The sequence below is a fragment of the Staurois parvus genome, unplaced genomic scaffold, assembly GCF_062004578.1.
Source record: "Staurois parvus isolate SC_StPar_1 unplaced genomic scaffold, SC_StPar_1.0 ptg000079l, whole genome shotgun sequence".
Taxonomy (NCBI): Eukaryota; Metazoa; Chordata; class Amphibia; order Anura; family Ranidae; genus Staurois; species Staurois parvus.
Genome location: NW_028317875.1, coordinates 96,832 through 112,406, shown reverse-complemented (window position 1 = coordinate 112,406; position 15,575 = coordinate 96,832). Strand labels below are relative to the sequence as shown.

The following is a 15,575-nucleotide window of genomic DNA, read 5'->3' as shown; positions in this document are numbered from 1 at the left end:
TGCAGCGTTAACTCTCCTCTCTAAATAGGTACTTATCACTTAACACACAAGTGGCGAGCTGACACATTCCCGTCCGCGTCGCCTCCCGCACCCCGCCGCCGCCATATAAAGTGATACTAATAGCTCTTATTATTTACAAAGTGGAACCTGTGAGCGATAAGTGATGGCAGGAGCTCAGCTGCTTCATTTTATTTCCTCTATATATTTATCTGCCGGTCTGTGCGCATCACCCGGACTCGCCACCGCGGATTCCTAAAGAGAAGGATAATCGCCGCTTTCCACAAAGCCAAAATGTCGCCGTCCGGAGGGGGAGGAGGGGGGACACTTCTGATCAGTTAGGGATCAGAGTTTAGTCATGTTCTTTCTTTCTTCCTTTCTTGTCTATTTATAAGAAATTCACTGGACAAATGTCACAAGCATTCGCCCGGCCATAACAAACTCTCCCCATATTTTGTTTTTGTGTAATAGTTTATTTCCTGTGATCGTCGGCTCCATCTTGTGGCTAGAATGTGATATTTTCATGAAGTATTTCAATCAGGAAAACTTTCTTTCTTTCTTTCCTTCTTTCCTGCCTTTCTTCTCTCTTCTTCTTTCTTTCCTTCCATCCTGACTGCCTTCCTGTCTTCCCTCTTTCCTTCCTTCCTTTGTGCCTTTCCTCTTTCCTTCCTACTTTTCTTTCTTTCTTTCTTTCTTTCCTTCCTAATTTCCTATATATCTGCTTTCCTATGCTCCTTCTTTCCTTCCTTCCTGCCTTTCTACTTTCCTGCCTTCCTTCCTTCTTTCTCTCTTGCCTTTCTTGTCTCCTTCCTTCTTTCCTTCCTTCCCTCTTCCCTTCCTTCATTATTTCCTTTCTATCTTCTTTCCTGTTCTCTTTCATTCCTTCCTTCCTACTTTCCTTCCTTATTTTTTTCCTTCCTTCTTTTCCTCTTGCCTTTTTTTTACTCTTCTTCTTTCCTGCCTTTCTTCTCTCTTCTTCTTTCTTTCCTTCCATCCTGGCTGCCTTCCTTTTTTCCTTCCTTCCTGTCTACCCTCTTTCTTTCCTTCCTTTGTTCCTGTCTTTCTTCTTTTTTTCCTTCGTTGCTTCCTTCCTTCCTTCCTACTTTTATTTCCTCCTGCCTTTCTTCTCTCTTTCCTTCCTTCTTTCCTGCCTCTCCTTTCATGCCTTCCTTATTTCCTTTCTAACTTCTTTCCTTCCTTCCTTCCTGCCTTTCTACTTTCCTTCCTTCCTTCCTTCTTTCCCTCTTGCCTTTATTGTCCCCTTCCCTCTTTCCTTCCTTCCTTCCTTCCTTATTTCCTTTCTATCTTCTTTCCTGTTCTCCTTCGTTCGTTCCTTCCTTCCTGCCTTCCTACTTACTTTCCTTCCTTCCTTTCTGCCTTCCTTCTTTTTTTTCTTTCTTCCTTCCTTCTTTTTCCTCTTGCCTTTTTTTCCTCTTCTTCCTTCTTTCCTGTCTTCCTACTTTCCTTTCTTCTCTTCCCTTCCCTTCCTTTCCTTTCCTTTTCTTTTTAGTGGTCTATTTATAAAAATATTTTGTCTAATAGGTTAATTTCCTATAATCGCCAGCTCTATCTAGTGGCCATAATGTGTTTTTTTTCCCCTGAACTATCTCAATCAGAAAAATGCCACATTATGGCCACAAGATGGAGCCGATGATCATAGAAAATAAACCTATTGGATAAAATATGAGGAACATTTGTGACATTTTCCAGAATGGTTTTTTTTTATAAATAGACCCCCTAGAGGTTTGTTCTGGGGTTCCTAGTAGACTTTTTAAATATGGATCTGTACTCTGCATCCCTGATGAGTGGTTCTCAACCCACAGAAGCCAGACCGCAGCCTCTATCCTCTTGGGTGTTCGGCAAGCTGCAGTTCTCCCAACCTACTACAGTGCCCCCCAACCTTCCATGATTACCTGGAGAGCCTCTCAACCCCCCACATTGCCCCACGACCCCTGAGAGTCCTCAGCCTCCATACCACAGCACCACCAAGCCTCCTACAGAGCCCTCCCTAGTCTGCTGCAGGGCCTGCAGCCCCAATAAGGACCTAACCTCCAACAGTGTCCCACAGTGCCTCCTGACATCTGCAGTGCCCTCCAATCCCCCAGAGTGCCCCTGCAAAGCTCCCAGCTTTCTGGAGAGACCGCTTCCCCCTCCAGATACCTCATCCCCTACAGGGCTGCCAAGTCTTCTGTAGAGTCCCCTAAATCCCTCATCCCTCCATGGCGACACCCAACCACAAGCAGAGTTGTCCAGCAATCTAATACATATTTGGAATCTCCATACTTATAGTTTCTGGGTATAAACCTCTTTTTACTGTTGGGATGGAAGGTTTTGGAGCAATTGTTTGGTCCCTGGGCTCACTAAGATTGGGAACCCCTGCCCTAGATATTAGTTGAGAGCTGCATCATTGGAGGTGGTGTTCCATATGAACTTGATCGACTTTCTTCAGTCATGAAGTACATGGTCTTCTCAACTTCGGCAGAGTCACGGTGTATACTGTATACATACATCTATATCAAATCTGGAATTTTCGGTGGCCCCATTTTGACCACAGATTGCTCAGCCTCGCTCAGACCTCAACATTTCTCAATGACTGAATTTAGCCCGATGGGGGTCAGAGAAAACGAAGACAATCCAGCTCAGACCTTCTCTAAACAAAGACAACGTCTCATCTACATGAGAAAGTTCACCGCACAGCCAGTTCTCCGGAGCAAAGAGCTTCAAAGCCTTAGACTGAGGCCCAGTGAAAGCGCCGATCCACAGGCTGCCATTTCTTATGAAGGATCCTTGAAGATGATGCTCAGCAGACGTCAAGGAGGACCCGCCGGAGGCAGCTGCTCTGTCTTTTACTCGGCAGCCCCACTTAATTCTCACTTATGGAACAGATGAGGCTGTTTGTCGACTAAAGTGGCGACCTGCTGGGCACCGGGACCTTCCAAAGATCACGGCCACCCCTGATTACCGAGACTTCTGTCATCTGCTGCAGAGATTAACAGACAAGAAAAACAAAGTCACCCCCCCAGACTCTTGGGGGGGCCCTGTAATGTGGTATCTTTACAATGGCTTCATGCCAAGAACACTCAGATCTGTCTGCGGGACAAAGCCAGACATTGGCCAGATGACAAGTCCAACGCAACATGCCGAGGGGACAAATCCGACACTTGATGGACGTCTTCTACACTGGAAGATTTGTTACGTTGTAATCTGCCAGCATGCTGATCACAGAACATCCAGGCAGATCATGTGTAATGGTTTTTGCGCAGCGTAGCCCCGATCCTCCTCTTCTGGTGTCCCCTGCTGGCACTCCTGGCTCTTCTCTGAATGCCCTCATAGCAAGCTGCTTGCAATGGGGGCACTCGTTCGTGCTTACTCCCGAGCCCCGCTCTGCGTGTTCATAAGACACACAGAACGGGGCTCAGCCTTACCCCCGCTGCCTCCTAACTGGCTATAACTGACAGCAGCAGGAGCCAATGAGACCCGGGTGAGCAGCCGCTCTCATGCCCATAGCTGGATCTCATTAAAAATACACATCTGATTGCAGTTGGTGTGAGCGGCTCCTAAAGTGGAACTAATAGTAGAACTGAAGGCAAAACTTTGCTTTTCATTTTGGATGGAGTAATAAAGGGTTAAAACCTCTGTAGGGGTGTCCTATCGGGGAGATTTCCCCTCACTTCCTGTCCCACAGCCACAGCAGGAAGTGAGAGGAAATCCCTCCAAAGTGAGGGAATCTCTGCTTGGCACAGAACTAGTGTCCCTATTGGAAGGTTTCCCCTCTATTCCTTTTCTCATGTCAACCCAAAATTTGGGATTTTTCTTTCACTCTCAGGGATAACAGTCACCAGGACTAATAGAGAGGGGGAATCTCCCTAACGGAGACACAGACAGCAATAAACACCTGACAGGGGGGGTCTCATCCCTCTCACTCCACCCAAAACAAAAAAACGAAAATTCCTTTCAGTTATATTTGGATACTCGCCTCCATTCCAGGGGCCACAGACATCTTCTCCTGGGACTTCTTCTTCGGGTGCCGGAATTTCAGCCCATTGATTGGTGGGGATGATGTGACTCCCCATGAGTCCTTCATCCCGGCACAAAATGTACCGGGAACAGGCCGAGCAGTTCATTTTATTGGGTAGCGTCTCTCTTCTGCAGTAAAAAGCTCACATTTTTTCCTTTTTAACTCTAATTCCACTTTAAGAAAATCTTCCAACACCAACCACAAAAAATCTGCTGAAAGATTTCCAAAAATGTTTTTTTACTAAAGTGGTAGTAAGCTTCAGATTTTTTCTTGGGGGGAGAGGGGGGCTCGTCCGGGATTTGAACCCAGGACCTCTTGAAACCAAAGTGAGAATCATACCGCTAGTCCAATTCTTCTTTTATTTAAATGATCCCCCTGCAGCCTCATGCCATAGGGTGCACCACATACTAGCACACAATGACAGACTTACCTTTTAAATGAAGCCCTCCAATGGCACGCGGTCACCACCGCCGGCACTTCCATCTTCACCGGGTCTTCCTTCCAGGTTCAAGCTCTCCAGCTCTTTGAATGGCCAGGTTGCAATGATGTCACTCCCACACATGCACACGGGGGTCACGATCACGACACAGCGCTCTCTGCATTGACAACACACTCAATGTGTCCTGAATGCAGAGAAAACTGCGCATGCGCCGGTGACATCACCAACTGCAGTTGCGGTGAATATCTTCTAAATGGCGCAAGTCTAGAAGATATTCATTCACAGTATTAATAAGTAAGACTTATAACAACGCACGGGGTGTGCTGACTGTGCCTGGGCACACCCTATTCCAGTCATCGGCAACCGGACGGTCGTGATCTACCCGCTAAAGGTCACCGCGATCCTTCCTTGCTGACTCCTGAAACCGGGACAGGAGGGACGGCGGGGGTCGGCATTTACTGGAACCGATCTGTATTTTCCTCCTGCGGCAGCCGAAAGCCGGCTTCTCCTCTCCTTCCTGCCAGCAATCTGCTGCCAAAGAAGGAAAATACAGGGGATTGGTACCGGTATATGCCAACCCCACTGCCCCTCCTATTCCTGCTTCTCTTCTTTCTGATACCAGCGCCCCCTATGTGCTCCATCGGTTCCTCCGCAGCGTTTCTGGCTTACCCCCCTCTCCTCTTCCACCGGCTGCTGCGGGGGATGTTTCAGGATGGAGAGCGTAAAAGGGGCCGGTATATATGTTATATACCAGCCCCTTCCTTTCCTGAATGAATATATATATATATTTTTTTTATATTTATTTATTTATTCTATATATATATATATATATTTATATATATGTGTGTGTGTGTATATATATTTATATGTTAAGTATGTGTATGTTAAGTTAACATCAAGGCTTTTGGAGATACTTTTGTAACCTTTTCCAGCTTCATGCAAGTCAACAATTCTTGATGGTAGGTCTTCTGAGAGCTCTTTTCTGCGAGGCATGGTTCACATCAGACAGTGCTTCTTGAAACCAGTAAACCCAAAACAGGTGTCAGCAACACATCCAATATCATCACACTGATTGGAGTCAAGGTTGGCTCACTCCTGGCTCCAATTAGCTCTGGGAGAAGTCATTAAGCTAGGGCCTCACATACTTTTTCCTCCCTGCACTGTGAGTGTTTACATGTTATGTGCAATTAAACCATGGCAACATCTAATGTTTGTGTAGTATTATGTTCAGCAGACTGTGTTCTTCTATTGTTGTGACTTAGATGACGTTCAGAGCACATTTTATGCCCAATTCATGCAAAACTCCACATAATCCCAAGGGGTTCACATACTTTTTCTTGCAACTGTGTATATATATATATATTTTTTTTTTTTTTTTAATCTATCTATCTACATACCCAGCATGCAGATGTGTTTGAGCTTTGGGGGTGTGCGCCCTCATGCGATAGGCTGTGCCCACCTTATTATAAGCCTCCCTGTAGGTACAAATTATTAATTCGTGAAACACGTAGGATTTTATGTTTTGTTGTCCCACCACGTGATCCAATCTGATACATTGTATACCGTCCTATCAGAAGACGTTCTAACCCTCTATTGATTGGTCGGTGAGTTGATAGGAGGAGGGATCTGATTGATAATACAGTATTATAAGAAGTGGAAACTAAGATTGATTTCAATCTGTGAACATTTTTTTGTAACTTTGTTACAATACAAATCTTTTGTTTCAGAGGATATTTGGCGGTTGATGCCTCCAGTCCTGGTTTTCTTCCAGAAACAATGTCATGTGACTAATCGGGGATATGCCGACACACGGAGACAATCATTAGATACGTCGTCTCCGTATGTTATATGTCTGGTAGCGGGAGGAAGGATCGCACCAGGAATCAGATCGCAACACAGGATACGCCGCGTCCTACCACATGGGCGTCGAGAACAGGTCAGAAGCGCTTCTCGGCCTTTTGGCTAAGATCAAGTGTAGTATCTGTTCTTATCAGTGTCCAGTGGGGGTGCTCCCGGCCATTCTAGCTTTGCGGGGATGGCTGTTGTATAGTACCCTCACTGGTATGATGGGGGTCCGGAAGGTTAGTACCGGAGGGACAGAAACCGGGGAGCGCCACACGTTAAGCTGGGGCCCTGGGAGTAATTCCTCCGGGAAAACTGGAAGGACCCAGTACCTCCTGATTTGGACGGATCTACCTTGGTCTGGCCAGGGGCTGAGGAGGCAGAAAGTCCGCAAACACGGTGCCCCCTGAGTAGTCGCCTCAGGGGTGCTCTGAGTAGCACTTGGGTGTGGGACCCCACGTTGTGAATGAGCACATGGTCACCGCGTTTAAAACACTTTTTGCACTGCGCCTCTAGGACCGGGCCTTTTGGCCAAGTCCTGGGCAATTTTTTTGCTACAGGCCTCAGGGTCTGGTCAGTGCACAGTTTGGGCACGACACTTTTTTATTATTTTTATAGATTATTTAATTATTTATTTATTTATTTTTTCTCACCCCACGTTTGTCACTTTTTACTTATGTGTGTGTTTTTTCTCACAGGATGGTAGGGTGTGGGTCCTCGGGCCTGCCCTGAAGTCTAGGGGGAGGATGTGTGGCCTTTTGGTTCCTTCCTCCCCTGTCCCTAGGGGGTTTTCTCTTCGGGAGAACCCCCTGGCCTAGTACTGGATGTCCGGCTTCGGCTGGGCACAAGGAACGGTGGTCCACCAGGCCTTTTGGCCAGGAGGACCAAATGGGAACCTTGTCCCTGTCAGGAGCTTCGTGCCCCGGGGGATCAGGCGAACGGTCCAACCCTTTCGGGGGTAGGACAAACACACCCCTAAGTGCACTTTTTCGTGTGGTGTTCGCACTTGCACTTTTTTTGTGATCACTTACGGGTTTTTCGTTGTAGTTTGCACGTTTGCGGACTTTAAAAAAAAAAAAAAAAAAAAAAAGCAGGTCAGAAGCGCTTCTCGGCCTTTTGGCTAAGATCAAGTGTAGTATCTGTTCTTATCAGTGTCCAGTGGGGGTGCTCCCGGCCATTCTAGCTTTGCGGGGATGGCTGTTGTATAGTACCCTCACTGGTATGATGGGGGTCCGGAAGGTTAGTACCGGAGGGACAGAAACCGGGGAGCGCCACACGTTAAGCTGGGGCCCTGGGAGTAATTCCTCCGGGAAAACTGGAAGGACCCAGTACCTCCTGATTTGGACGGATCTGCCTTGCTCTGGCCAGGGGCTGAGGAGGCAGAAAGTCCGCAAACACGGTGCCCCCTGAGTAGTCGCCTCAGGCGTGCTCTGAGTAGCACTTGGGTGTGGGACCCCACGTTGTGAATGAGCACATGGTCATCGCGTTCAAAACACTTTTTGCACTGCGCCTCTAGGACCGGGCCTTCTGGCCAAGTCCTGGGCAATTTTTTTGCTACAGGCCTCAGGGCCTGGTCAGTGCACAATTTGGGCACGACACTTTTTTATTATTTTTATAGATTATTTAATTATTTATTTATTTATTTTTCTCACCCCACGTTTGTCACTTTTTACTTATGTGTGTGTTTTTTCTCACAGGATGGAGGGTGTGGGTCCTCGGGCCTGCCCTGAAGTCTAGGGGGAGGATGTGTGGCCCTACGGTTCCTTCCTCCCCTGTCCCTAGGGGGTTTTCTCTTCGGGAGAACCCCCTGGCCTAGTACTGGATGTCCGGCTTCGGCTGGGCATAAGGAACGGTGGTCCACCAGGCCTTTTGGCCAGGAGGACCAAATGGGAACCTTGTCCCTGTCAGGAGCTTCGTGCCCCGGGGGGTCAGGGTAGTGGTCCAACCCCTTCGGGGGTAGGACAAAGAACACCCCTAAGTGCACTTTTTTGTGTGGTGTTTTTGCACTTGCACTTTTTTGTGAAACACTTACGGGTTTTTCGTTGTAGTTTGCACGTTTGCGGACATAAAGAAAAAAAAAAAAAAAAACAGGTCAGATGTGCGGATTCCGCCATCAAACGGCAGATCTTTAAAGACGATTGGGGAGATTATCGGCTCTTCTCATCTGAGCAGCCACAAGCAGCAATATCCTGGGAAATGGCGCTCAAAGTAAATTCCACTTAGTGCTATCTCAATCCTTTCAGCCGGATCCGCTTATTGATACGAATCGAATATCTGGCCGCAAGAACGCCGGGATCTGTGAAAATGACATATTAGCGCAGAAAACACGCCGGGATTAACCCTTTCATCAGCGCAAGTCACCCGTCACAAATCGCATCTGCACGTCCTGAGTGGAAAGTGCGGGAAATCCCCGCCGTGTGTTCTGTAATAGGTGTCATTTTCTAGGATATTGTACAGAGGAGCCGGAGAATCTGAGATCTGCATTTATTTCTTTCCCTCCGTCGGGTGATAAGATCTGCAGAAATAGATGATTCTTCAGGATTTTGTCATCTTTTCATCCGCCTCTTTCCTCCAATAAAATGATAAATAATGGAATGAAAAAATAAATCTTTCAGAGTACGGGAATGTTTGCTGACATTGCTAAGGATCCTATTTTATCAGAATTTGCAGCGAATTCCGCACCGCATCAGAATCGCACCCCATTCATGCGAACCGCTGCGGGTGTGTATGTTAAGTTAACGGCACCCCGAAAGCGGTCTGCAAAACGTGGTGCGATGTGCAGAATCGGATCTCATAGGTGTGAATACCCGTGCGATTCTAATGCGGAACAAGAAAAGGGTCCTGAATGTTTTTTGGTGCGGTGCGAATAGAGCCATACAGAATGTACGACTCCGATCGCACCGCACACAAATCGCATGGGATTGGCACAGGAATGAGATGCGGTTCACATGCGATATACCGCACCGCACATGTGTGAACCCGGGCTTAGACGTGTTTAGGAACATTACCGTTTCATCAGCGTAGAAAAGAAAAAGCTGTTAGTAGCATTTGGGAGCATTTAGGAGCGTTTAGCATTTTTTTTCTGCTGGAACAAACCTCCACAAAAACAATTTTACTTGCCTGAGGCCCCGGTCACACCGCCGCGATTTCAGGTGCGATTTGGGAATTTAAATCGTACCTGAAATCGGATCTAATGAATGTGAATGTCAGTGTCTTAACATACGCGATTTGCTGCAGCGTGGAAGGATGGACGGGGGCGTGGAAAGGTGGATGGATGGAGACAAGGATGGATGGAGAGATGGATAGATGGATGGACGAAGACATGGATGGATGGGGGCATGGAAGGATGGATGGATGGAGACATGGATGGATGGGGGCGTGGACGGATGGAGACATGGATGGATGGGGGCGTGGACGGATGGATGGATGGGGGCATGGAAGGATGGATGGATGGAGACATGGATGGATGGGGGCGTGGACAGATGGATGGATGGGGGCGTAGACGGATGGATGGGGGCGTGGACAGATGGATGGGGGCGTGGAAATATGGATGAATGGAGACAAGGTTGGATGGAGACAAGGATGGATTGGGGTGTGGAAGAATGGATGGATGGAGACATGAATGGATGGAGACATGGATAGGTGGATGGACGGAGACATGGATGGATGGGGGCGTGGAAGGATGGATGGATGGATGGGGGCGTGGAAGGGTGGATGAATAGAGACATGAATGGATGGGGGCGTGGAAGGACGGATGAATGGATGCAGACATGGATGGATGGGGGCGTGGAAGGATGAATGGATGGAGACATGGATGGATGGGGGCGTGGAAGGATGGATGGAGACATGGATGGATGGGGGCATGGAAGGATTGATGGATGGACGGAGACATGGATGGATTGGGGCGTGGAAGGATGGATGGGGGTGTGAAAAGAAGGATGAATGGAGACAAGGATAGATGGGGGTGTGGATGGATGGATGGAGACATGGATAGATAGGGGCGTGGATGGATGGAGACATGGATGGATGGGGGCGTGGAAGGATGGATGAGGGTGTGGATGGATGGATGGAGACATGGAGGGATGAGGGTGTGGATGGATGGAGGGATGGGGGAGTTTGCGTTGAATAATAAAAATAAATGAAACAGTGTTTCCAGTTTGTGGTGCTCAGACACAGTTCAGTTTTTCAGTCCATCTATAAGCACATGTCCATCTAGGACTGCCCAGTCCACAGGGTGACAACACTGCTGTGTAACTTCACAACAGAACAAACAGCGTTGTCACCGTTACAGGAAGCAGAAAAAACAACAGGTAAGAAAAAACAAAAACTGTCAATGTTAGCGGCACACTGCATGAAATATGCCATTTTGGATTTTGCCCAGTGTTACCCATACAATTTGTACCCACAGCAGAGCGCCCTCTACAGGAGACGGTAAATGAGAAGCGCCAAGTGCATCACATGACTTTTCCTCCAGCAGCGACCAAATGGTTGGGATAAAAATATATATATACAGATATGGACCGATAAGTCTCACTAACCTTTGGTGTGCCTGGAGCCATGCCGTCCTTCTGTATGGCATTCTTACTGTCAGGGGAGAAAACACAGAGAGGAGGGTAAGAACAAGATTGGGCGCAAATAAATCAATAAAATACTTAAACCGCTACAATGTCAGCTAAATCACAATCTTTAAGAAATGTCTGTAGGTTTGTATGTTCCCACTGTCATTGCCGAGTACTAAGCAGTGGAAAATCAGCAATTTTGCACCTTTTATGTAACTGTGACTCTACAGCGGCTGGCCACATGGAGATCAGTCTTCCCCACCTATAGATTATCCCTGATGATGATGTCAGAGGTTCAGTTTTCCCAAAATTCTGAAACTCTGCATGTGGGATGGAGCTTTATTCTTTTATATAACATACATGGCTGCAGTGTGATGACATTGCTGATATTATTATTTTAGTGGCAACGTCAACTTTTATGTATTCAAACCACCCGTGTGTAATCGCCATAATAGCCGAGTCTTATTCTATAGGTGACATTATTACTGTATCATAGATGTATTCTATAGGGGACATTATTACTGTGTCATAGATGTATTCTATAGGTGACATTATTATTGTATCATAGATGTAATCTATAGGGGACATTATTATTGTATCATAGATGTAATCTATAGCTATCATTATTATTGTATCACAGATGTATTCTATAGGTGACATTATTACTGTGTCATAGATGTATTCTATAGGTGACATTATTATTGTGTCATAGATGTATTCTATAGGGGACATTATTATTGTATCATAGATGTATTCTATAGGGGACATTATTACTGTATCATAGATGTATTCTATAGGTATCATTATTACTGTATCATAGATGTATTCTATAGGTGACATTATTATTGTATTATAGATGTATTCTATAGGTGACATTATTATTGTATCATAGATGTAATCTATAGGGGACATTATTATTGTATCATAGATGTAATCTATAGGGGACATTCTTACGGTATCATAGATGTAATCTATAGCTATCATTATTATTGTATCACAGATGTATTCTATAGGTGACATTATTACTGTGTCATAGATGTATTCTATAGGTGACATTATTATTGTGTCATAGATGTATTCTATAGGGGACATTATTATTGTATCATAGATGTATTCTATAGGGGACATTATTACTGTATCATAGATGTATTCTATAGGTATCATTATTACTGTATCATAGATGTATTCTATAGGTGACATTATTATTGTATTATAGATGTATTCTATAGGTGACATTATTATTGTATCATAGATGTAATCTATAGGGGACATTATTACTGTATCATAGATGTAATCTATAGGTGACATTATTATTGTATTATAGATGTAATCTATAGGTGACATTATTATTGTATCATAGATGTATTCTATAGGTATCATTATTATTGTATCATAGATGTATTCTATAGGTATCATTATTATTGTATCATAGATGTATTCTATAGGTGACATTATTATTGTATCATAGATGTATTCTATAGGGGACATTATTACTGTATCATAGATGTATTCTATAGGTATCATTATTATTATATCATAGATGTATTCTATAGGTATCATTATTACTGTATCATAGATGTATTCTATAGGTGACATTATTATTGTATTATAGATGTATTCTATAGGTGACATTATTATTGTATCATAGATGTAATCTATAGGTGACATTATTATTGTATTATAGATGTAATCTATAGGTGACATTATTATTGTATCATAGATGTATTCTATAGGTATCATTATTATTGTATCATAGATGTATTCTATAGGGGACATTATTATTGTATCATAGATGTAATCTATAGGTGACATTATTATTGTATCATAGATGTATTCTATAGGTATCATTATTATTGTATCATAGATGTATTCTATAGGTATCATTATTATTGTATCATAGATGTATTCTATAGGTGACATTATTATTGTATCATATATGTATTCTATAGGAATCATTATTATTGTGTCATAGATGTATTCTATAGGGGACATTATTACTGTATCATAGATGTATTCTATAGGAATCATTATTATTGTGTCATAGATGTATTCTATAGGGGACATTATTATTGTATCATAGATGTAATCTATAGGGGACATTATTACTGTATCATAGATGTATTCTATAGGTGACATTATTATTGTATCATAGATGTATTCTATAGGGGACATTATTATAATATCATAGATGTATTCTATAGGGGACATTATTATTGTATCATAGATGTATTCTTTAGGTAACATTTTTTCTTGTATCATAGATGTATTCTATAGGTGACATTATTACTGTGTCATAGATGTATTCTATAGGTGACATTATTATTGTATTATAGATGTATTCTATAGGTGACATTATTATTGTATCATAGATGTAATCTATAGGGGACATTATTACTGTATCATAGATGTAATCTATAGGTGACATTATTATTGTATTATAGATGTAATCTATAGGTGACATTATTATTGTATCATAGATGTATTCTATAGGTATCATTATTATTGTATCATAGATGTATTCTATAGGTATCATTATTATTGTATCATAGATGTATTCTATAGGTGACATTATTATTGTATCATAGATGTATTCTATAGGGGACATTATTACTGTATCATAGATGTATTCTATAGGTATCATTATTATTATATCATAGATGTATTCTATAGGTATCATTATTACTGTATCATAGATGTATTCTATAGGTGACATTATTATTGTATTATAGATGTATTCTATAGGTGACATTATTATTGTATCATAGATGTAATCTATAGGTGACATTATTATTGTATTATAGATGTAATCTATAGGTGACATTATTATTGTATCATAGATGTATTCTATAGGTATCATTATTATTGTATCATAGATGTATTCTATAGGAATCATTATTATTGTGTCATAGATGTATTCTATAGGGGACATTATTATTGTATCATAGATGTAATCTATAGGTGACATTATTATTGTATCATAGATGTATTCTATAGGTATCATTATTATTGTATCATAGATGTATTCTATAGGTATCATTATTATTGTATCATAGATGTATTCTATAGGTGACATTATTATTGTATCATATATGTATTCTATAGGAATCATTATTATTGTGTCATAGATGTATTCTATAGGGGACATTATTACTGTATCATAGATGTATTCTATAGGAATCATTATTATTGTGTCATAGATGTATTCTATAGGGGACATTATTATTGTATCATAGATGTAATCTATAGGGGACATTATTACTGTATCATAGATGTATTCTATAGGTGACATTATTATTGTATCATAGATGTATTCTATAGGGGACATTATTATAATATCATAGATGTATTCTATAGGGGACATTATTATTGTATCATAGATGTATTCTTTAGGTAACATTTTTTCTTGTATCATAGATGTATTCTATAGGTGACATTATTACTGTGTCATAGATGTATTCTATAGGTGACATTATTATTGTATCATAGATGTATTCTATAGGTATCATTATTATTGTATCATAGATGTATTCTATAGGTGACATTATTATTGTATCATAGATGTATTCTATAGGTGACATTATTATTGTATCATAGATGTATTCTATAGGTATCATTATTATTGTATCATAGATGTATTCTATAGGTGACATTATTATTGTATCATAGATGTATTCTATAGGTATCATTATCATTGTATCATAGATGTATTCTATAGGTGACATTATTATTGTATCAAAGATGTATTCTATAGGTGACATTATCATTGTATCATAGATGTATTCTATAGGTATCATTATTATGGTATCATAGATGTATTCTATAGGTGACATTATTATTGTATCAAAGATGTATTCTATAGGTGACATTATTATTGTATCATAGATGTATTCTATAGGAATCATTATTATTGTATCATAGATGTATTCTATAGGGGACATTATTATTGTATCATAGATGTATTCTATAGGAATCATTATTATGGTATCATAGATGTATTCTATAGGTGACATTATTACTGTATCATAGATGTATTCTATAGGAATCATTATTATTGTATCATAGATGTATTCTATAGGAATCATTATTATTGTATCATAGATGTATTCTATAGGGGACATTATTATTGTATCATAGATGTATTCTATAGGAATCATTATTATTGTATCACAGATGTATTCTATAGGTGACATTATTATTGTATCATAGATGTATTCTATAGGAATCATTATTACGGTTTCATAGATGTATTCTATAGGAATCATTATTATTGTATCATAGATGTATTCTATAGGTATCATTATTATTGTATCATAGATGTATTCTATAGGTATCATTATTACTGTATCATAGATGTATTCTATAGGTGACATTATTACTGTATCATAGATGTATTCTATAGGAATCATTATTATTGTATCATAGATGTATTCTATAGGTGACATTATTACTGTATCATAGATGTATTCTATAGGAATCATTATTACTGTATCATAGATGTATTCTATAGGTGACATTATTACTGTATCATAGATGTATTCTATAGGTATCATTATTATTATATCATAGATGTATTCTATAGGAATCATTATTATTGTATCACAGATGTATTCTATAGGAATCATTATTATTGTATCATAGATGTATTCTATAGGTGACATTATTATTGTATCATAGATGTATTCTATAGGAATCATTATTACGGTTTCATAGATGTATTCTA

General features: G+C 41.3%; 1 protein-coding gene and 2 pseudogenes across 1 annotated transcript in view; 2 read left to right on the top strand and 1 right to left on the bottom strand.

Annotated features, from left to right (window-relative positions):
* Positions 1-15,575, bottom strand: part of RNF220 (ring finger protein 220) — a gene marked incomplete at its 3' end in the record, with an annotated part of 181,596 nt that overhangs the window by 116,227 nt on the left and 49,794 nt on the right. Inside the window, exon 3 of the mRNA XM_089669555.1 lies at positions 10,835-10,880. Coding sequence (XP_089525681.1) covers positions 10,835-10,880 — 46 coding nt within the window. The remainder of the gene's footprint in view (positions 1-10,834; positions 10,881-15,575) is intronic.
* On the top strand, positions 6,397-6,557 carry LOC149469218 (U2 spliceosomal RNA; annotated as a pseudogene).
* On the top strand, positions 7,397-7,557 carry LOC149469217 (U2 spliceosomal RNA; annotated as a pseudogene).